This window comes from Chaetodon trifascialis, chromosome 2 (assembly GCF_039877785.1).
Source record: "Chaetodon trifascialis isolate fChaTrf1 chromosome 2, fChaTrf1.hap1, whole genome shotgun sequence".
Taxonomy (NCBI): domain Eukaryota; kingdom Metazoa; phylum Chordata; class Actinopteri; order Chaetodontiformes; family Chaetodontidae; genus Chaetodon; species Chaetodon trifascialis.
In genome coordinates this window covers 10,581,888-10,600,469 of record NC_092057.1, presented here as the reverse complement: position 1 = coordinate 10,600,469, position 18,582 = coordinate 10,581,888, and the positions used below count along the sequence as shown (strand labels likewise).

At 40.1% G+C, this 18,582-nt stretch overlaps 2 protein-coding genes across 2 annotated transcripts in view; one reads left to right on the top strand and one right to left on the bottom strand.

The window, feature by feature from the left end:
* Positions 1–484: 484 nt before the first annotated feature.
* mrpl45 (mitochondrial ribosomal protein L45) lies at positions 485–7,710 on the top strand. The gene is made up of 8 exons (XM_070978252.1): positions 485–570; positions 1,433–1,646; positions 2,518–2,635; positions 2,875–2,973; positions 3,502–3,550; positions 3,655–3,804; positions 4,177–4,350; positions 7,135–7,710. Exons 1-8 carry the CDS (start codon positions 508–510, stop codon positions 7,231–7,233), a joined length of 966 nt encoding a protein of 321 aa, XP_070834353.1. The 5' UTR covers positions 485–507; the 3' UTR covers positions 7,234–7,710.
* Positions 7,622–18,582, bottom strand: part of gpr179 (G protein-coupled receptor 179) — a 25,227-nt gene continuing 14,266 nt past the window's right edge. The window contains exons 6-11 of the mRNA XM_070978240.1: positions 16,183–16,292; positions 14,930–15,168; positions 14,117–14,255; positions 13,873–13,975; positions 13,437–13,583; positions 7,622–13,034 (exon numbers count right to left, since the gene is read on the bottom strand). Of these exons, the coding sequence (XP_070834341.1) occupies positions 9,672–13,034; positions 13,437–13,583; positions 13,873–13,975; positions 14,117–14,255; positions 14,930–15,168; positions 16,183–16,292 (4,101 nt within the window). The 3' untranslated portion in view covers positions 7,622–9,671. The remainder of the gene's footprint in view (positions 13,035–13,436; positions 13,584–13,872; positions 13,976–14,116; positions 14,256–14,929; positions 15,169–16,182; positions 16,293–18,582) is intronic.

The window sequence follows — 18,582 nt, the reverse complement described above, 5'->3', positions numbered from 1 at the left end:
ACATTACTGCATCAATAAATCTAATACAATAATTTAATATACATTCATACATTTGAACAGGGGCATTCTGCTTAATCGGTACTTTTACTTTTGGCACTTTATGTATATTTTGATGTTAACACTTTTGGAATTTTACAAAATAAACAATTGAATGCATGATTTTTACTTGTTTTTCTGCGCTGCTGTATTGTTTCTTCTACACACACCCGTTAAACGCTTTTACTTTGATGAACCTTACTTCGTCCACTACCGCTTTCTGACTTAGGTTAAAAAAAGGCCTTTCTCTGGCGCCACCCTTGGGTCGATCTCTACATTTTGGTCCAATAATGATAAGATGTAAGACTTGCAAAGCTGTCTCTCTTCTGACTATCTATTTTGCTTTTCAGAGTATCTTGAGCACTGGCCTCAACCGTGGAGTTTCGATGACTTTTGGTCCGATTTCATTTGAAGTTTTATTTTGAAAGTGCAAACTGGAAGTGCTTCTACAGTCTCTGAAAGGGTGGCAAGATGGCGATGCCCATGAGGAGGACGCTGCTGGCTCTTCATAGAGCAACATGTAGCAGTTTAAAGGTATGGGGACGTTTAATTACACTTTACTGTACTGACTAAACTCAGATTTTCAATGTGTTGACGGAGCTGCTCGTTTGTTTTGCTTGTCGTGAAGTTGTTACTCTGCACATAGTTTTTACCAGGATGGCTTAGCTAACGTAAGCTAACTGTCAGGACATTAACCTCCACATCGATACATGGGAGCATATGCACAGCAGGGAAAAATAAAAATGAACGTAAATCAAAATTAGGAGGTAGGAAGCCAAATTTCTGAGATTGTTGGAATGAGACAAAATTTCACATTTTTTTTACTTCAACGGCCCATTTTTTTTCCGTATTATTTCATCTTAAAGAGTTGTAGTGGGTGTTGGTGCCCTCCATATGCATTCCATATGCAAAATATTAGAAACACCTTTCAATATAAAAGTAGCAACATGACCGTGTAAAAATTTCAGTTACATATATAATTGGATTGGAATTAGTCATTCATTAATGTATAAGCATCGCTAATGTTGTAGCTGGAAAAGGTGGAGCTAATGTCAACTATTTTATGTACTGCCAGGTAGATTAATGTATGATAATCTGCCATACTGCATTAGTTAAATTGTGTTTGACTAATCTGAATCTGCGTAGTGACTAATGTTCTCAAATAAAAGTAGTGGAGTGAATTGTACCATATTGGCTTCCAGAATGTCGAGGACTAGAAGTAAAAAGTTGCATAAAATGGCAATGTGTAAGTATAGTACCAAAGAATTGTATCTGAGTACAGTACAATAGCGCATGTGCTTGTTTACGTTCCACCACTGACAATAACTATGCCCTCCATAATAGACATAAAGTAGAATTGTAACCTTAATGACCTTTTGTGTTTTCCTTCTCTCAGCATGCTGAAACATCTCTGGATTTGTGGCATCCGGTCCCACTTTTCCTTCCAGTCCGGACCAAAAAGCGATACTTTATCCCTCCAGCAGTGGGGGTGAAGGGGAAGGGGAAGGGGAAGGACAAGGACAAAGAGAGCCCGGAGGCCAGGGCCCAAGCAGCAGGTTTTGTTATCGGACAGGAGTACCGTGAGAGGCCCATCAACATCACCTGCACTGGTAATGATGTTTGGGGGGGGGGGGTTGAATGATAAGTCTCAAGGTGTCAGAGTGGAAAATAATTCTTGGCTTTGTTTATTAACAACATTAAAATATATTTAAACAACACATGAGACTTCAGAGGGATACAATAATGATGAAGCTGATGATTGGTAAGGTTTCCATATCTACCTGTGACTTTTAGCAGGTAACCAGTTGAACCAGTTTTTGGTGCTGATCAAAATGTATTTACAGCAAAGAGCATCAAAAACTGTTAAGAAACAGAAGTTGGCATTGAATGTCTCATCGAAATTGCTATTTTTTTGTTATGTATCAGACTGTTTTAAATAATAAGTTTGTCATGTCTAGACTGTTGTATTGTAACCTGATAATCTGAATGAATTGTCATTTTGTTTTGGCTCCATTGTTTTTATATTCTATTTGCATCACTAAACACTATCAGGAATGGGGGCTTAGGGATCCAGTGGTCTGGATGGAGGCCACTTCTACGGCTTTTTGTGTTGAGACAAGATTTAACATTTAAGAACTTTGTCTTCTTCTGTACAATGGAAGAAAATGGTTTCAAAGAAAAAGATATTAACATTCACTTACTGGAAGTTACAGAAAAAAATATTGTTTAGTTAATTGTTACAGACACTGAGTCATCAGCTGGATAAAGAAGGTGGTGTATTAGTGAGATAAATTTAGCACCAGCACATTTAAGGACTGCTGTTGATGTATTTTATGATAAATACCAATTTGCAACCCAGAAAAGTGTAGCTACTCCTCATCTATCCGGCGGCAGTTTTGCATTGAAATTATTATTTTGTAATATGTCTCCTGGTTGGAGGGTGCATGCTGATTGATCAGTCCTGTTTGCTGTCTTTACCAGCGGGAGTCTTTGACCCCTACGTCCCCCCAGAGGGTGATGCTCGTCTTTCCAGTCTGTCAAAAGAAGGCCTGAAACAACGAGCGGAACAGATTCGACAGAGCGCCGCCTCACAACTAGCGTAAGATTGTTTCTCTAACTCCTCATGTTGTTCCTGTAATGATGTTTCTCTTGTTAAATGTATCTGCATCTTGCAGCAGAGAATTTACTTAGATGTGGCTGTCATTGAGAAGGAGGACACTTTGTACCTCACAGCTTATTACAGCTGTTTCATTCAAACAGACTCTTAATATCTTAAGAGGATGTATGTAACAGTAAATGTGGGCAACCTGAAACTGTTTTTTATGTTGTTTCTAACAGGCTACGTAAAATCAAAGAGCACGACTCTCAGTTCTCAACGAAGGATTTTGCAGAGCAAGCTCAAGAAATCTATACTGAGGCTCACAACTCCCTGGCATTGTAAGAAAATGAACTCATGACTCTTACCTCACAGCTCATCTGAAGCTCAGTCAGGGAGAAACTTTACTTGGTTTTCTGGAGCTTTCAACTGCATCACGTGGTCTTCTTCAGTGGGTGGAGTTTTGCTCAGTCTGAATAAACTGAACTGAGTAAAATGAAGGGATGAAAATGAAAGTAAACTGGGTAAACTCCATCAGCCAATGAAGACTGAGTCACATTTCCTCAGTCCAGCACAAATGCAGTAAAATGTATTTTATAATTAGAACTTTTACTTCTCAGTCCATTTTAGTTTTTAGAGTACAAATTTAATGGTTAAAAATTGGTTAAAAAAAAAAAAGTATTAGATAAAAAGATTTTTGCAGAGGGATCCCTTTCTAGGTGAGACTTCATATGAGGTGATTGACAGAAAGCAGAGCCTGATGTTCTGTAGTGCAGCATGTAATCTGACTACAATTTATGTATCATTACCCTTAAAAAAACTGGTGTGAGGTTTAGAAAAAAGATTAAAATCTGCTGTTTGTTTTGCAGCTTCAACAAGGAGAAGCTTCACTCCTTGGTGACAGAAAGGTGTTATCCTGTAAGTTCTTCCTCTAAAAGTTAAAATTTTTCATCAGCTGAGTTTCATCAAATCCCCAATTAGTTGTTTTTACTCCTCCCATCACTCCTCTGGCTTGTGTTCAGGAGATGACGAGGGGGAACCGTTACAAGACGATCCGCTGGAGGTTTGTCGAGTCCCTGGAGCCACCCAAAGTGGTCCACGCCCGCTGCCCCGACATGGTCTCTAAAGGCAACCTGTACGGTCAGGTGACGGTCCGCATCCACTCCAAACAGGTACGATTCATATTTTCATGGGCAAGTCCTGTCATGGTACAGTATGAGAATGTACTATTGATGTGCAGAGCTTTTTCACAAAGTACGTGTTCCTGTTTTTCAGATGTCATTGATACTTTGAACAATGACAGAGTTTCTTAACCTTCTGTTCATTTAAGTTACACCCCAGTAGCCAGTTTGTCCAGGAGCTTGATTAATAAACATCTAAACTAAGATTTTGTTATGTATTCAGATTCCACACAGTTAAGTGCAGCAGTGATACAAAACAAATTCAAGAGCAGTTTTGAGAATTGCAACCAGGATTAAAACCAAGATTAAAATCAGGATTTAGATGACTGGATGAACCTTCTTATACATCTGCTTGTCCTGCAGACTCTGGCCATCTATGACCGCTTTGGGAGGCTGATGCTGGGCGACGAGGAGCAGCCGAAGGACGTCTTGGAGTACGTGGTCATGGAACGACACCTCGTCAACCCCTATGGCCAATGGAGATTACATGGAAAGATAGTGCCATCCTGGGCTCCTGCCAAGGACCCAGTTATTAAGGTGACCCTCTACTCTGCACCAGCTGACAGCATCTTTTTTTTATATCTTTTAGTAAGAAAAAGGCAAAGGTCCAAGACACTCTTCCTGTCAAAGGGAAATGAAGAAGCCTTTATTATCTGGCTAGTTCTTACTTAATGACCACATGAATCAGGTCGGTGGCGTAGGTTTTAGTGTTACAAGCTTTTCAGTATCATTTTCTTATGACTGTCGATTAAGTATTATCTCTTCCTTGCTGTTACATATGCTTTTACACTGTATATCCTCTTAGTACGACCTTTGCTTCTTCCCATAAAATAGAGGCTCTTTGGTTAAAGTTCAAGTACTGCTCAGACCCTGGTTTAATAAACTGTCTGGACTCCTAATCATCTGGTGCTGAGGTGTTAAACCTCCACAATGTGGCAGGAGGATGTACACTCAGTTTATTGGGTACATCTAGTTAACACTAATGCAGTCTACTACAACAGCTCTGTGGTCAATACTACCTTTTATGAAGGTTATGTCTCTGTGGATTCATTCTCTAAGACATCCAGGTTGTAGGCAGTTAAAAATGTTTGTTAAAATCACTTGACTATTAAAAAGAAGACCGTACAGCAAGATGTGTCGGTGTGCATAATGGTGTCCACACACCATCAGGAGTTGTTAATTGTCAGGACGTAACTCTGGCAAGATATGCACACAAAGAAGTCATATGATCAGTATATGACCAGTCATGTAAAAGTCATATGACTATCGAATTGTCAAGGAAGTGGAGGAGATGGTGTTCCCAGCAGCTTATGGCAGTGCCACTCCTCCCCCTCGTTTCCTCATTTTTGTCAATGAGGAAACAGCTCTCATCATAGCACAACAATATTGAACTTCACCACAAAACACAGGCTCTTTAAAACAGCTTAGGTAGGATTTATTGAGGTACTGGTGTATTTGACTGCAATAGTTTTAGCTATGTGGACCATACAGCAATCAATGGACTTTGATCCAAACTGTGCATAGATAGATGCCACTGGAGGTACTATAAAGAGAAAGTATGTTTTTTGTAATTTGGGTGACGCTTGAAGCATAAACAGCTAATGTTGCTCAGTCAATAGGTTTGAGCCTTTCAGTGTCTTGTGTGCTAAGCTGCGGACTGAGTGAGAGGACTCCTGCTGACCTGATTGTGTCACTCAGTGTGAACGCAGGAATAAACCACATTTCTCCTCCTCAACCGTTTCAGTAACTAGCATTTCTCCATCGTATGGAAATATTTTTGACATGTAGGAATGTGGTGTTGTGGCTCAGTCGTTTGAATCACCGTTGCCTGGAATTTAATAATCTAGCGATTTGTCACCTAAAGTTTATTCTGATATGGTTCAGATTTCCTCATTAACAAAAGTGTCTTAGCATCAGTAAAGGAGAAAGATCTGTTAGACTGTGATTATCAGAGAGGTGGAGTTCAGTGTCTGTGCCAGTCTTCACAATGTAAGACTGGAATAGAGGTTGACTTGCATTAGAAGCATCACTGCAAAACATAGAATATAATCACCTTAAATCTGTGAGTCAGCCCCTGCTGTGCCTCAGATATACCAGACAGATGGAGCAGTAATGTTGCCTGGAAGCTGTTTCTTACCCTGCTCTGATAGAATCTAAAAAAGCAGCATCACACAGTCTCTGCTGGAGACGCCTTCTTCATTTCATGATGCGTGATGGTCATTAGTTTAATAATAATTAGCTTGTTGTTAGTGTGACCACAATTTACAATTTAAAAAAACAAGGGAAACTAGAAGGTCACTTGGAGAGCGTAGGCCTTCACCAAGGCCGACTCTTCTATGAAATGCAAATCTGCAGCCGCAGTCACGATGTGCATCTGGATACATTTCCCAAAACTAGTAGAATAATGTCAAAATAAGGTTGGTCCTAGCTGAAGGCTCATCATCTCAGTTGTGCATTTATTAGTTATTCCTAAATTGGAAATATTTCACGTACTGAACATAATTTGTGAAAACCAGAAATTACATTTCCATAGCCAGACTTAAGTTTGAGAAAAAAGCAATTTTACAATCAGGGTGATGGTACATTTGTACTGGTTCTCCCAAGAAGCCGCTGCCTCTGAGTGCTCCACAACGACTTTAGTATGAAGTTTGAGCAACTACATGTGTTAGCTGCCCTAAAGGATTACTGGTACCTGTGTGATGTTCACTAACAAACCGAGCCAAAATCATACCCTTCTCGGCATTAATTACCTAATGTATCATAACAGAATGACTTACATGTAAGTCTCAAATATTGTGTGTCTCTGGATTATGTTTCTGTGTATATCAGTTGTCTTTACCACAACTGGCACAAGTGATTAATTTCTGGCAGGTCTTTTTATATTTTCAGTTTTTCATCCCTTTTAAAATACCTTGAAGCTCTTACATGCATAATGCTACAGATATCTTAACATCAGTTACACCAAACCTCTGAGGTTTGACTAATTCTTTGAGTTTATTTTAAGCTCTGCCACCTGTCAATCACAGTCTGTCATGCCAACCGATGAATGAAAGCACAATGCCAGCTGTAGTCCATGAAATTAAAGACAAATGAAAACCTGATTTGACACAATTCACAAGTGATCTAAAATAATAAGGAAATGCAGGAGCAAACAGTAACACCAGGATGACTCTTTACAGTGTTGTTGTTGCTGTTGTTGAAGGAAAAGAAGGAAATAAATAACATTTGAGATATTTGTTAATGTATGTGTTCATTTAAATCTATTTTATGAAAATTTCACCCTTTACAAATGATACTCATCTGCTCCTCTTACTCTTTCAGACTGTCATGATTCCTGGTCCAGAGCTGAAACCAGGAGAAGAGTTTGATGCCCTCAACTATGAAGTTCCCAAAGCAAAGGCAGTTCAGTGGAGCAAATAGACCACCAGGTGGCGCTGCTTTTTTCATCAAACCACAGTAGGACATTGTCTGCAGTCATGGGCCAAATGCTGTTTAAAATTTGGCTGTGGCTCGTTGATTTGTCCACTTTGGCAGGAAACCAGGCTTCCTTCGGAGGCTTTTATCTCTACATGCTGTTGGCTGTTGAAACAGTGGAAGCAGCAGGTGAGTTTTAGGATGATCAAACCTCTGTGTCCTGGAGCCAATCAAGCTGCTTCTTTCACAGCAGCAAATTATCACACAGCAGTCTGGAATAATAATAACAGCTCTTTTCATGACTTCAAATGTCACTGTGAGTCACCTTTGTTTCATTTTCATGTTTTTTTGAGAGATTAACTTAATGTGTACATGTGAAAAATAAAACATGAGATCCCCACATATTGTATGGTTTATTTCTCTGATGAATATGCTGCATGTTGACCTCAGGAAATACAAAAATAAAGTGTCCCATCTGCTTCACACCAGTAGATTTCAGAGGATATTTCTTTATCAGAATAATCTTTCATAGAAGATATTGCATACAAAATTGAAAACACAACAGAGGCCGTTTCTCGATGCAAATCAAGGGATGTGTTTCAACAATATTATATATATTTTTCACGTGACAACAAGTTACGGCACACTCATTCAAAACCACACTAACATGCAACAATGCTCACAAAACTAGGTCACTCCATTGACAACAAAAGTGCAGTGTTTTAACAATGAAATCACTGGATAAAAAACAAAGAGTCACTGTAGCAGAAGTGCTGAAAAACTGCCAGTTGATTTTGCTGACAGATTGCTGGCATAGACGTGACATAATTACATCAATACAGAAAGCTGTTATTATTGGAAGTTTTATCCACCATAAAATTTTTCTAATGTAATACTGCGATTCTGACTTTTCAAAGTAGTACTCACTAAAGTCAGAGATGAAATATGGGCCGCTCTTGATGTAAAGAAATGATCAACTAATAATGAAAATATCTAATAGTTATGAGACATCTTTGACTAATCCATAAATTGATTTAAATAAAAGAAGTTGGCCCAATGACTAGTTGTCTGCATATCAATGGAGTTATGCAGAAGAACCTCTCATAATCTAATTCTTTTCAAAGAACATGAATATTAAAGTGTTGCCAAAGATGTGACTTTTCCACTATAGTGACTAATACTGTCTGCATAAATAATCCTGACAAAACCTTTTGTAGTAGACCAAAACTTAACTCACAATTATTCAACAGACAGGGGGCAGTCCTATTTTTCATTTCACCCCCATAACTCACATTATTTGCGTAATTTATATTGAGTAAATTTGGAAGCAGGTCAGGTTAGCTGCAACATGAATGTTGTGTATAATTTGATGCTCTAAGCAATTACCAGCTGGTGTCCAGTGCATTGCATCCACATAAAAGGCATTGACTTTACTTTCTAAATGCTCAGATAAAAAAAGATTATTCAGCTTTTCACTCCAGTTTATGGTGATTTATGCATTTTTTTGGTATTGTTTCTTTATTTGGTGGAATGTTATTTTCCCAGTTATGACTGAATCAAAAGTGAGAGAGTAATGTCAATCACTGGTCTTTAGTCCAGAAGTCAGTCACTTTAGCAAACATGTATGCATAGTTTTATCAATCATTAACACTTGATAGAAATGTAATTTGACATCCATTGTAATTCTGGCGGCACTGCTTCACACATAACACTTTTTTTCTACAATGAAAATATAATTTCCATAAAAACAAAATTAGACTGAATTTATCTGGTGTATGCCCGTTAGGCTTCCATTCAGTTCCATCTCTCAGGTCCTGTGCTATATTTGTGATTGTGAGCACTGTCTACTTGTTGAGTTCAGTTTTAGTAACATATTCACGTCAGCCATGGTTGCAGCATACTGTACATACATGGCAAATATATGAATTGTCACCTAAAAACATACAAAGACACAAAAAAGATTTTCATTTAAAATGGGGGGTGGACGCAGGAAGAAAAGGGACTTCATCTAAATCCTTTAGATGCCCTTCTGTCAGCCAAGAAATGTCTATCTGTAGGTCATTGCTGGATTAATTAGGGAAATGATAAGTGTGCAATATGTGCTTCAGTTAAAAGAAGACTTATTTTCAGTCAGGTTTGCACAACTTATTGTTTACAGCTTACCAAGTCTCCACTACAGGCTCATTAGTCAGACAGCTGCTTGTTCTGTCCTTGATTAGCCCAATTAATTGTCCAACAGAATGGGCTTTAGCTCTGCCAGCTGCAGGGGAGCTGTTTGGGAGCTGACCCTGCATTCTGACCTCCCTGTATGGCTGGGGAGGTTAAAAACAAATTTCCCCATGACCTTCAACAGGGTACCACCAAAATAGTTTAACAGAGTTCACATTCCCCTTGATTTAGTGGAAGGAGTCAAAAGTAAAAAGCAAACGCTGGCTAAATTTAGGTCACAAGTCAGGTGGGAATACAAGAGCTTCAGCAGCACATTCTGCATCGTCCTCTTCATCTTCCTCAGGAATATTCTCAGGCTCCCATGTAAAAACATCTGAGGCATTGTCTGTGAATGAACCAGATCTGCTCCTTGCCATCTCCCAGGGACACAAAGCATCACGGCGACCCAGGGCTAAGTTTTCTTTTGACTCATCTATCTGTTCTGGGCTGATATTTGTGAGAGTCTCTTCTACACTGACTGGCCCCTGGTTCTCAGTGACTCCATCTTTGTCACTGTTGGGAATATCAACTTCGCTTTGGATTGAGGTTTGTGGATCCTTAGATTCCCATGGACAAACATCTGCCCGATCACTGTCTTGCTTTTTGAGGACTTTTGGTTCCTCCGTCTCCCATGGACAAACGTCTGCCCGATCACTGTCTTGCTTTTTGAGGACTTTTGGTTCTCCCGTCTCCCATGGACAAACGTCTGCCCGAGCACTGTCTTGCTTTGTGAGGACTTTTGGTTCTCCCGTCTCCCATGGACAAACGTCTGCCCGAGCGCTGTCTTGCTTTGTGAGGACTTTTGGTTCTCCCGTCTCCCATGGACAAACGTCTGCCCGAGCGCTGTCTTGCTTTGTGAGGACTTTTGGCTCTCCCGTCTCCCATGGACAAACGTCTGCCCGAGCGCTGTCTTGCTTTGTGAGAACTTTTGGTTCTTCCGTCTCCCATGGGCAAACATTGTTGTGAGCGCTGTCTTGCTTTGTGAGAACCTTTGGTTCTCCCATCTCCCATGGACAAACGTCTGCCCGAGCGCTGTCTTGCTTTGTGAGGACTTTTGGTTCTCCTGTCTCCCATGGACAAACGTCTGCCCGAGCACTATCTTGCTTTGTGAGAACTTTTGGAGCTTGTGTTTCCCATGGACAAACATCTTGTTGAGATTTTTCTTGTCTCTGCAGCTTCTCTGATGCTTCTGACACTTCAGTTTTGACGGTCCGTGCGTCCTCTGAATCCCATGGACAGACATTTGCATGAGCTGTGTCTTGCCTTACATGACTCTCTGATTCTGGTATACCACTATCCCATGGACAAACATCTGCTAGTCTTTGTGGTCCTTCTGACACCATCTTAGTAGCTGCAATTTGTTCAGCGGGCTCAGATTCCCAGGGACATATGTTCACTCTTGTACTGTCTTTCACTTCAGTCTGTATGGAGCCAACTCTCACAAGCGTGACCTCTTTTTGCGTGTCTTCTGGTTTGCCTTGATGTCCAGTCTCCCAGGGACAAACATCTTGCTTGGTGGTGATTTGTGAAGTTGAGTCTGTATTTGTTGGCTCTGTGTTCCCTTGGTCCCAAGGACAAATGGTTTCCATGATTTTCGGTGGATCAGGGAAATCTGATGGGCAACTTTCTGTTGTCTTGGTTACTTGTTGACTCAAATGCAGGAAAGGTGATTTTACATGGTACTGTTGCTCATAACTTAAACTTTCTTTTGATGCACCAGGGTAGACTGCAGCTTTCATAACTTCTTGTTGAAAGGGCACTGTCAGCGTTCCCTTGGTCTCCAACGGATTTAGGTTTTCATATACAACTTCAGCCTTGTCCTGAACATCCCAAGGACAAACATTAGCATATTCATTATCACACCTTTCTGATGGTTTGGGAGTCTCATCAGTCTCCCATGGACATATGTCTGCTGCATGTTTCAAAGACTGCTGTGTCTGTGAATCTCTGGACAGGTTAGCATGATAAACAACAGGAATATCCTGAGATTCCCAAGGACAAACGTTACCATGGGCACTTGCTTGTCTTCTGACATTCCCTTGGTCCTGAAATTCCCATGGACATACATTAGATGGTTCAGATACCTGTGATTCCCAAGGGCAGACATCTGCTTTAATGCTCTGTTGCTTCTTTGGTCCCTCTCCTTCCTGAAAAGTACCAGCTCCATCCCACGGACACACATCTGCATGGGAAACATTTCGGACTGGTGTGATTCGATTACTACCTCTTCTGTGAGTAGAGGGAGTTCTACAGCTGCTGACATTATCCCAAGAACTTATACTACTACGTTTGCTGTTCTGCCTTGATAAAAACACATTTTCATACGTGCCATCTTTTTGCATATCATCCATGTCCCAAGGGTGTACAGCAGATTTTACAATCACAAGCCTTCTTGGGCTTCTGTCAGAAGAATCCCCAGAGGACAGTCTGATGGCATTCTGCTTCACAAGGCATGGTTTTCCATCTGTTGTCATACTTCTTTTCTGCAGTGACCTCTTTTCCATGCTTGGACGTCTACTAGATGTTCCCGATCTTGGTGTTGTGGAAGCACTTTCCTGACTTTTTTGTGAAACAGAATCCTCTTTATGTAAACTTCCATCCTTACTGGACTTGCTTCCTGCATCCATGGATCCCATAATTGATTTCACAGAAAGCCACTTACTGGTGGTGGTGCGAAAGGAGAAAACACGTTGATCTTTTGTGATCTTTGGTCTTGGAGAGCTCGGCAGACTTGCAGACACAGTGGCCTGTGGTTTGGGGGACCCAGTTTCACCTTTATTCTCTGAAGGATTATTCTCTACAGGTGGTAAATGGTCCCAGGGACAGATAAGTGCCTCTGGAGATGGTGGACGTTTTACCTCACCATCGTCAGAGTTTGCGTAGGTAACATGCTTCTGGTTCCTGTCACCTGACTGTTCTGGCTCCACCTCCCAAGGACAGACCTCAGCCTTGTCAAATGACTCTGACTGGAGAGCACTCCTGGTCTGTTCACTAATGGATAAGCTCTGCCTAGACCTTGTCAGCACTGTGCTGGCTCTGTTAACCTTGGGTATGTTCTCCATAGAATGGGTGGTTGTCGAGGTTAGACTCCAGGACTTATGGAGCCTGGTGTGATCGGGATGCAGAAGATTGGTATCAATTGACAGATTTTGGGCACTGGCTGACTTGCAGACCCCTGGTGGAATATCCAGTGAATCAGTCTCAGATCGTCGGGAAGATCTCTTCACAGTGTTGGCTTTTAACATGGAGTCACACAAAGAAGACTCTCTTTCCCTGACATAGTGATGATCACTTTGGGACTTGCGCATGGATGGTGATGGTGTTTTCATTGAACTTCTGTAACTGATACTAATCGATACTGTATCTGGGGTCCTCCTGAAAGAGTCAGACTGATTCACACTCCTATTGTGGAAGGATCCATCTTTCTCCTCACGGCTACACTGCCGGCTCATTGTTTCAGGAATCTCAGCAATGCGCCTAATAATGGATCTACCCAATGCACATCGAGAACTTCGCTTCTTTGACAGATGAGGGTTGTTTGCGGTCATCTTCTTGGTCTTGTGGACTTCTAACTGGGCGTATAACTTCTTCAGTTCATCCTGGTGCATATGAAGAAGGGTGGGAATTGATGAAGGGATTGAGGAAATGGTTGAAATGATTGAGGAGAGGAAAAGATGTGGAGAGTAAGAAGTCAGAGGAAAGGTAAAAGACAGGTTTTCATTGGAGAAGAACATAGTTTAGGATGAGAAAAGGATAAAAGGGGGAGAAAATTTAGACAGTACAATGTGTTCATTCTATAGTTGACTGTTTGCAGTTAATTTATTTTTTAAATTATAATTTATTTAAAATCTGTTTAATTGATTCTATATGTGGTCATAACTGAAATTAAGGGACATTTATTTTCCTCATTTTAATGTGACCTTTGGAATTTCTTCCACCTTTTGTAAATTATGTCCCAACGCAAAGTGATAACATCGTTCTGAGGTGACAAGAGAGTTTACCCGAAAGTCATCTGGGTCCACACTGTGCTCACTCCAAGCAGAGTGAAAACTGCTGTTGAGGTACGAGCCGGAACGCCGAAGGTCCACTTCATCTTCATACACCTCTGCAGCAATCTCCTCTCTCCCAGGCTTAGACACATAAAGGAACTGTGGAACACACACAGGCATACAATTCATATGTAAACAACATTGTGTGAAGTCATGTACTCATGTACTCACTTCAACGTGAGTGGATCTTTGATCTTAGAATGTGAGTCCACAGTGAAATATTGGATGGATTGTCATAAAATCTTGCAAAAACTTTTATGGCCGACAGACTTTTCCATTCCAACCTGCCAAACAATAGCTTGATAGCTTTAAATACTAAATGATACATACTAAACTTTTACCCCAAAATGTATTAATTTTGGCACTATGACATGAAAATGGTGAGCACCTTGGGAATGAAGAGCAGGGCGAGTGTGACAGTGATGGTCACATGGGTGTGTGTGAAGGAGAGCAGCAACATCCAATCAGGATGAAGAGAGGGAAAGGTGAATCTGAGGAGGACAGAAAACACAAAATCATGTAACATCAGCTCTCTTTGTTTTCACTGTGGAGGATACAAACACACCGCTGAGGGTATCGCTCAGGTTAGCTGTTCTGCATTTAAGAGGTTCAGAGAAATATTCGCTGTTTACCGAAACAGGTGAAACATGGTGGAGAGAAGAAGCTCGTTGTGGATGGCAATGCCCATGTAGCGAGGCTCATGGAACGCTGAGGGGACCGGCCTGACAGCAGTCCACAGAGAGCTGCCCCAGCACAGGAACAGAAGTTCAGCTGTGGCAGAACAAAACAAGGATAGGAAACGATGCTTCCCAGTTGCCTTGAAAATCCAGCTGCCTGTAAACGGCCTGTTAATAACCTGTGTGATAATCTGATCCTTCATGTTTCTTACCTCATTGGACTTTGTCTTCTAATGATCTAAGCAGCCACTTTTTTGAGTACAACGTTGTTATTACTGAGAGAAATGAGGGCTAAAACTACAAGAACAGGACCAGATTGGAATAAACAGGAATTACCCTTTAAGATAAGATGACATAAAACCTTATTGATCAAACGCTGTGGAAATTGTGTTCTTACAGAAAAGGAGATGTAGAAAAAGAACAAGTTGACAATAAAAAAGGATACAAAATAAAATCTATGCATATGTTCAAATCATATACAAAAGGAGTATAAAAATAATATTGCCTGGGGAAAGATGCTCAGTTTCACAATGGAAGATTTAAATTATTTCTCCTTTATCCATTCTAACTTTTCAGTATATATATATATATACACACACACACACACACACAGACACACACACACACACACACACACACACACACACACACACACACACACACACACACACACACACAAATGACTAAATAAGCAACTAATAACTACATTGTTGGAGTGAGAGGATCTATCAGTCAGAAGAACTCACACACTGTTTGTCTGCCACTCACCCACAGCCATCATGTAGTCCCAGCGGTCCAGGTAACACAGGTTGAACCCCTCGCCGTCAGACGTGGTGGTTGTGATGAACACTGGGATGTTCCTGTCGCGGTTCTGGAGGACACCCACTGTCCACGCACACAGGAACCAGCTGACCGTCATCAGCATCACTCCCAGAATCCTCAGCAGGTGGAGGCTGGACATGTAGGGCATTCTCTGGGCCGTGCGTGAGAGGAAAACCTTCAGCACCCTGTGCAGAGGCAAGAATCAATCACTGTTTGACGGCCAAATGTTGATGACTGAATATATGATGAAACCATGATGAATCCACTTTCATAATAACTAGTAAGGACATGTTGAATTTTCATTTTCCACAATTAGGAGAAAACAAACCTGTTTCTGGTAAGGTATGAAGCGTTTGCTTCTTTTATGCACGTTATTAAGTCATCATAAATGTTTAAATTGTACATTTTATTTTTTTATGAATTCAGCTTTTAATTTCTACAAGGATGAATGTGTGATTTCTTCCAAAAGTAGCATAGTCTTGCTTAAATTTAAAAAACATAGCTTGAAACAGCGTAATGGGTTATCTTTTGGTCAGTTGTGTTTGGCCAGCCAATATGTTTATACACATTTTCTATTACTGCCACAACTCATTTGACTCTTATTGTCCACATAAAAAGGCAAGACAGCTTTATATAATATAAATATTTTATATTGCACATTTGAAACACTGATGCAATTCAAAGTGCATTATATAGGCATTGAAAAGCATTAGAGCGACATCTAAAAAAAATAAGCAATAAAAACCACAATAAAATCTATTAAAATGATAAAATGAGATTCAAAAAAATACATAAAATGAAACAAAATACATAAGAAGCAAATCAAATAGATCAGAAATACAGTTACAGAGCAGCAATAAGTTAGACGTTGCTGTAAGTGCAACAGAGGAAATAAAAGTGGAGCAGAGAAACCAATCAATCAAAGGTACAGAAGACCAGCAGAGTCTTTAATTTTTAATGTAGATTTGAAAGTGACTGTGTGTTGGGGTGCATTCAGATGATCAGGAAGTTGGGTCCATCTGTCTGTAGCATTGCAGCTAAAAGCAGCTTGAGGTGACTCAAGGTTCTACCTGCTGACGGCTTCATAAAGATCTAAGATCCCTACCAGGTTTATATTCTTCAAAGAGTTCAGAAATGTATTTTGTTGAAATGCAACAGGATGTTACTGTACATTAAAAGAAACCAAAAGGCCAGCATACCTGTACATTTTCAGTGTGACTGTGCCGTACACAATGGAGAAGCCGAGCATTCGGACCCAGCGGAGCAGAATGCACCTGAATGTACTCGGCTTGAAGTACATGATGAAGACCTGCAGAGACAGAGAGAGTACTTCATATTAGCTCCACCTTTAACCAAATGCAACATTAGTGATGCATACACATACATACACATGAAAGCATCACTAACTATAAACCAGTGACATTATATGCATTAATCTTAAATGGCCGATTCTGCATAATGAGTACTTTTACACTTGGTATAAATTATATTTGATGCTAATGTTTATGTACTTTTATTTGAGTAAGATTTTAAATGTAGAGGTTTTTATAGTACTTTTATACTGTGGTATTAGTTGTACATCTACCACTAATGTGACTGCTGGTATTATTACAATTATTACTACTACAACTACCATTAGTAGTGTTAATGCTGCTGCTACCACTAATTTTACTACCACGTGACATCGTCATATTGTATATGAATAATATATCTGACAGGCACTTACTGTAATAACATGTCTCATCAGCATTAACAGACAAAAACTGCCTGTTTAAAAAGCATGATGTCTGAACTAATGTTTTTATATTGTTAATACTTCCAGTCAGTCACGTTCAACAACACGTTGTACCTTCATCTCTGTTCAGTATGTAACAGTAGAGTAGATGACCGTAATCCAGGAATTAAAGCTCATTGTACTGTGACAGTCAGCCTCCGTCACTCTGGATAAGAGCATCAGCTAAAGCCTAAAATGTGAATGCAAATTTACAATCATGGTGTTCAAACCACTCATAAAGGATAAAAACTACTTAGAGTGAATACATATAGACTCAGAGATGTGCAGTAAACATCCAGAGGAGGGCAGTTTTCATCAGCAGAAATGCCCTGCACTCAAAGGCAGATTGAGGTCTCAGTTACAGACAGAGCTGCGCTGGAGGAAGACATAATCTGATTGGTCAATCTAAAGCTCCCAGTGAATTTTAAAGGCCGAACACTTCTCAGCCACATGAAGTTTTCCAGGTCTGTCACTTCAGGTAGTAAGCTTAACTGATGTACTAATATAATTAAAAATGTATTATGTCCCTGTAATTTAGATTCAGCATCACTGATGAGGGCACAGGGCTCTAAGGATGGCTATATCAGTTGTTTAACTTTGGTAAGCACTACTGGCAGGTCCAAGTTTTCATTATCCTAAAAATTGGCACAAAATTTTGACCAGACATTCATGGTCCCCAGAGGATGAATCCTGCTGACACTGGTGATCCTCTGTCTTTCATCGATCCATCTTAATGTCGCTACAATTTGAAGAAACCTTGCGCAGAACAGGATTTTTAGCATGATCACTGTCTTTCATGTGCACACCAAACAGGCCGTCCAGCAGGTGATCTATTTGTAGATCAAATGGACCAACCACCACACTGAGATGAGAGGGTGAACTCTGACTTTTCATCTGGGACTTTCAGAACTACAGTCAGGCATGTGGGCTGCAATTCACCTTTGAATTTACCAAACTAAACTCCAAAATCCTGCACTCCCATCCTTCTGACATCACTGTGAAGTCTTACAATGTCACTATTTTCTATATCCTCTTTATGTAACCCTTAATTAATCCTTTGTATTACCCATATTGTATTCAACAATGTGTTAAATTTTTATTTATAGTTTGCCAGCGATTGACACATGCACATGTTAAAAAAAAAAAAATCTAATTCAGCACTTTGTTTGACTTCTGGCTTGACTGTGATGTGATTAACTGAGGGCCAAGTTTTAACTAAACACTGATGAACCTTAGCTGTAAATTAACTTCAAACAACTTACAAAGAAATTTCAAGAAAGTCTTATTCTTCCTCTTTTAGAAAATAAGTGCCACTATTGATATGCTAACATTAGCATGCTAAATGCACACAATGATCATGCTAACATGCAGATGCTAAGCAGGTATAATGTTTACCATGTTCAAGGTTTTGGGTTAGCTTGTTAGCATGCTAACATTAGCTAATTAGCGCTTAAAGACAAAATACAGCTGAGGGTGACGTGAATATCATTAGCTTGACAGGATCTGACCGAATGGTCTGAGCATCACCACAGTGGTTACGATCCATCCACAGAGGAACATGAACGTGTGAACCAGCTTTCATGACCGTACAGCCAGTTGTTGTATTATTAGCACCACATCTCAGAATAGCTACAGCACCAAAAACTGCAAAACCTCCAAAATCACCATGATGCTCTATTAACACATCTCCAAAACAGTTTCAACATAAATTATAACCTTCATGACTTAATTGCAGGGCTGATGAATTAGACTGCATTAGTTTGAGCTAAATCTACCAATTAACCTTCATGTTTCAGAGTACGATTGACAGGTGTCTCAGCCTGTT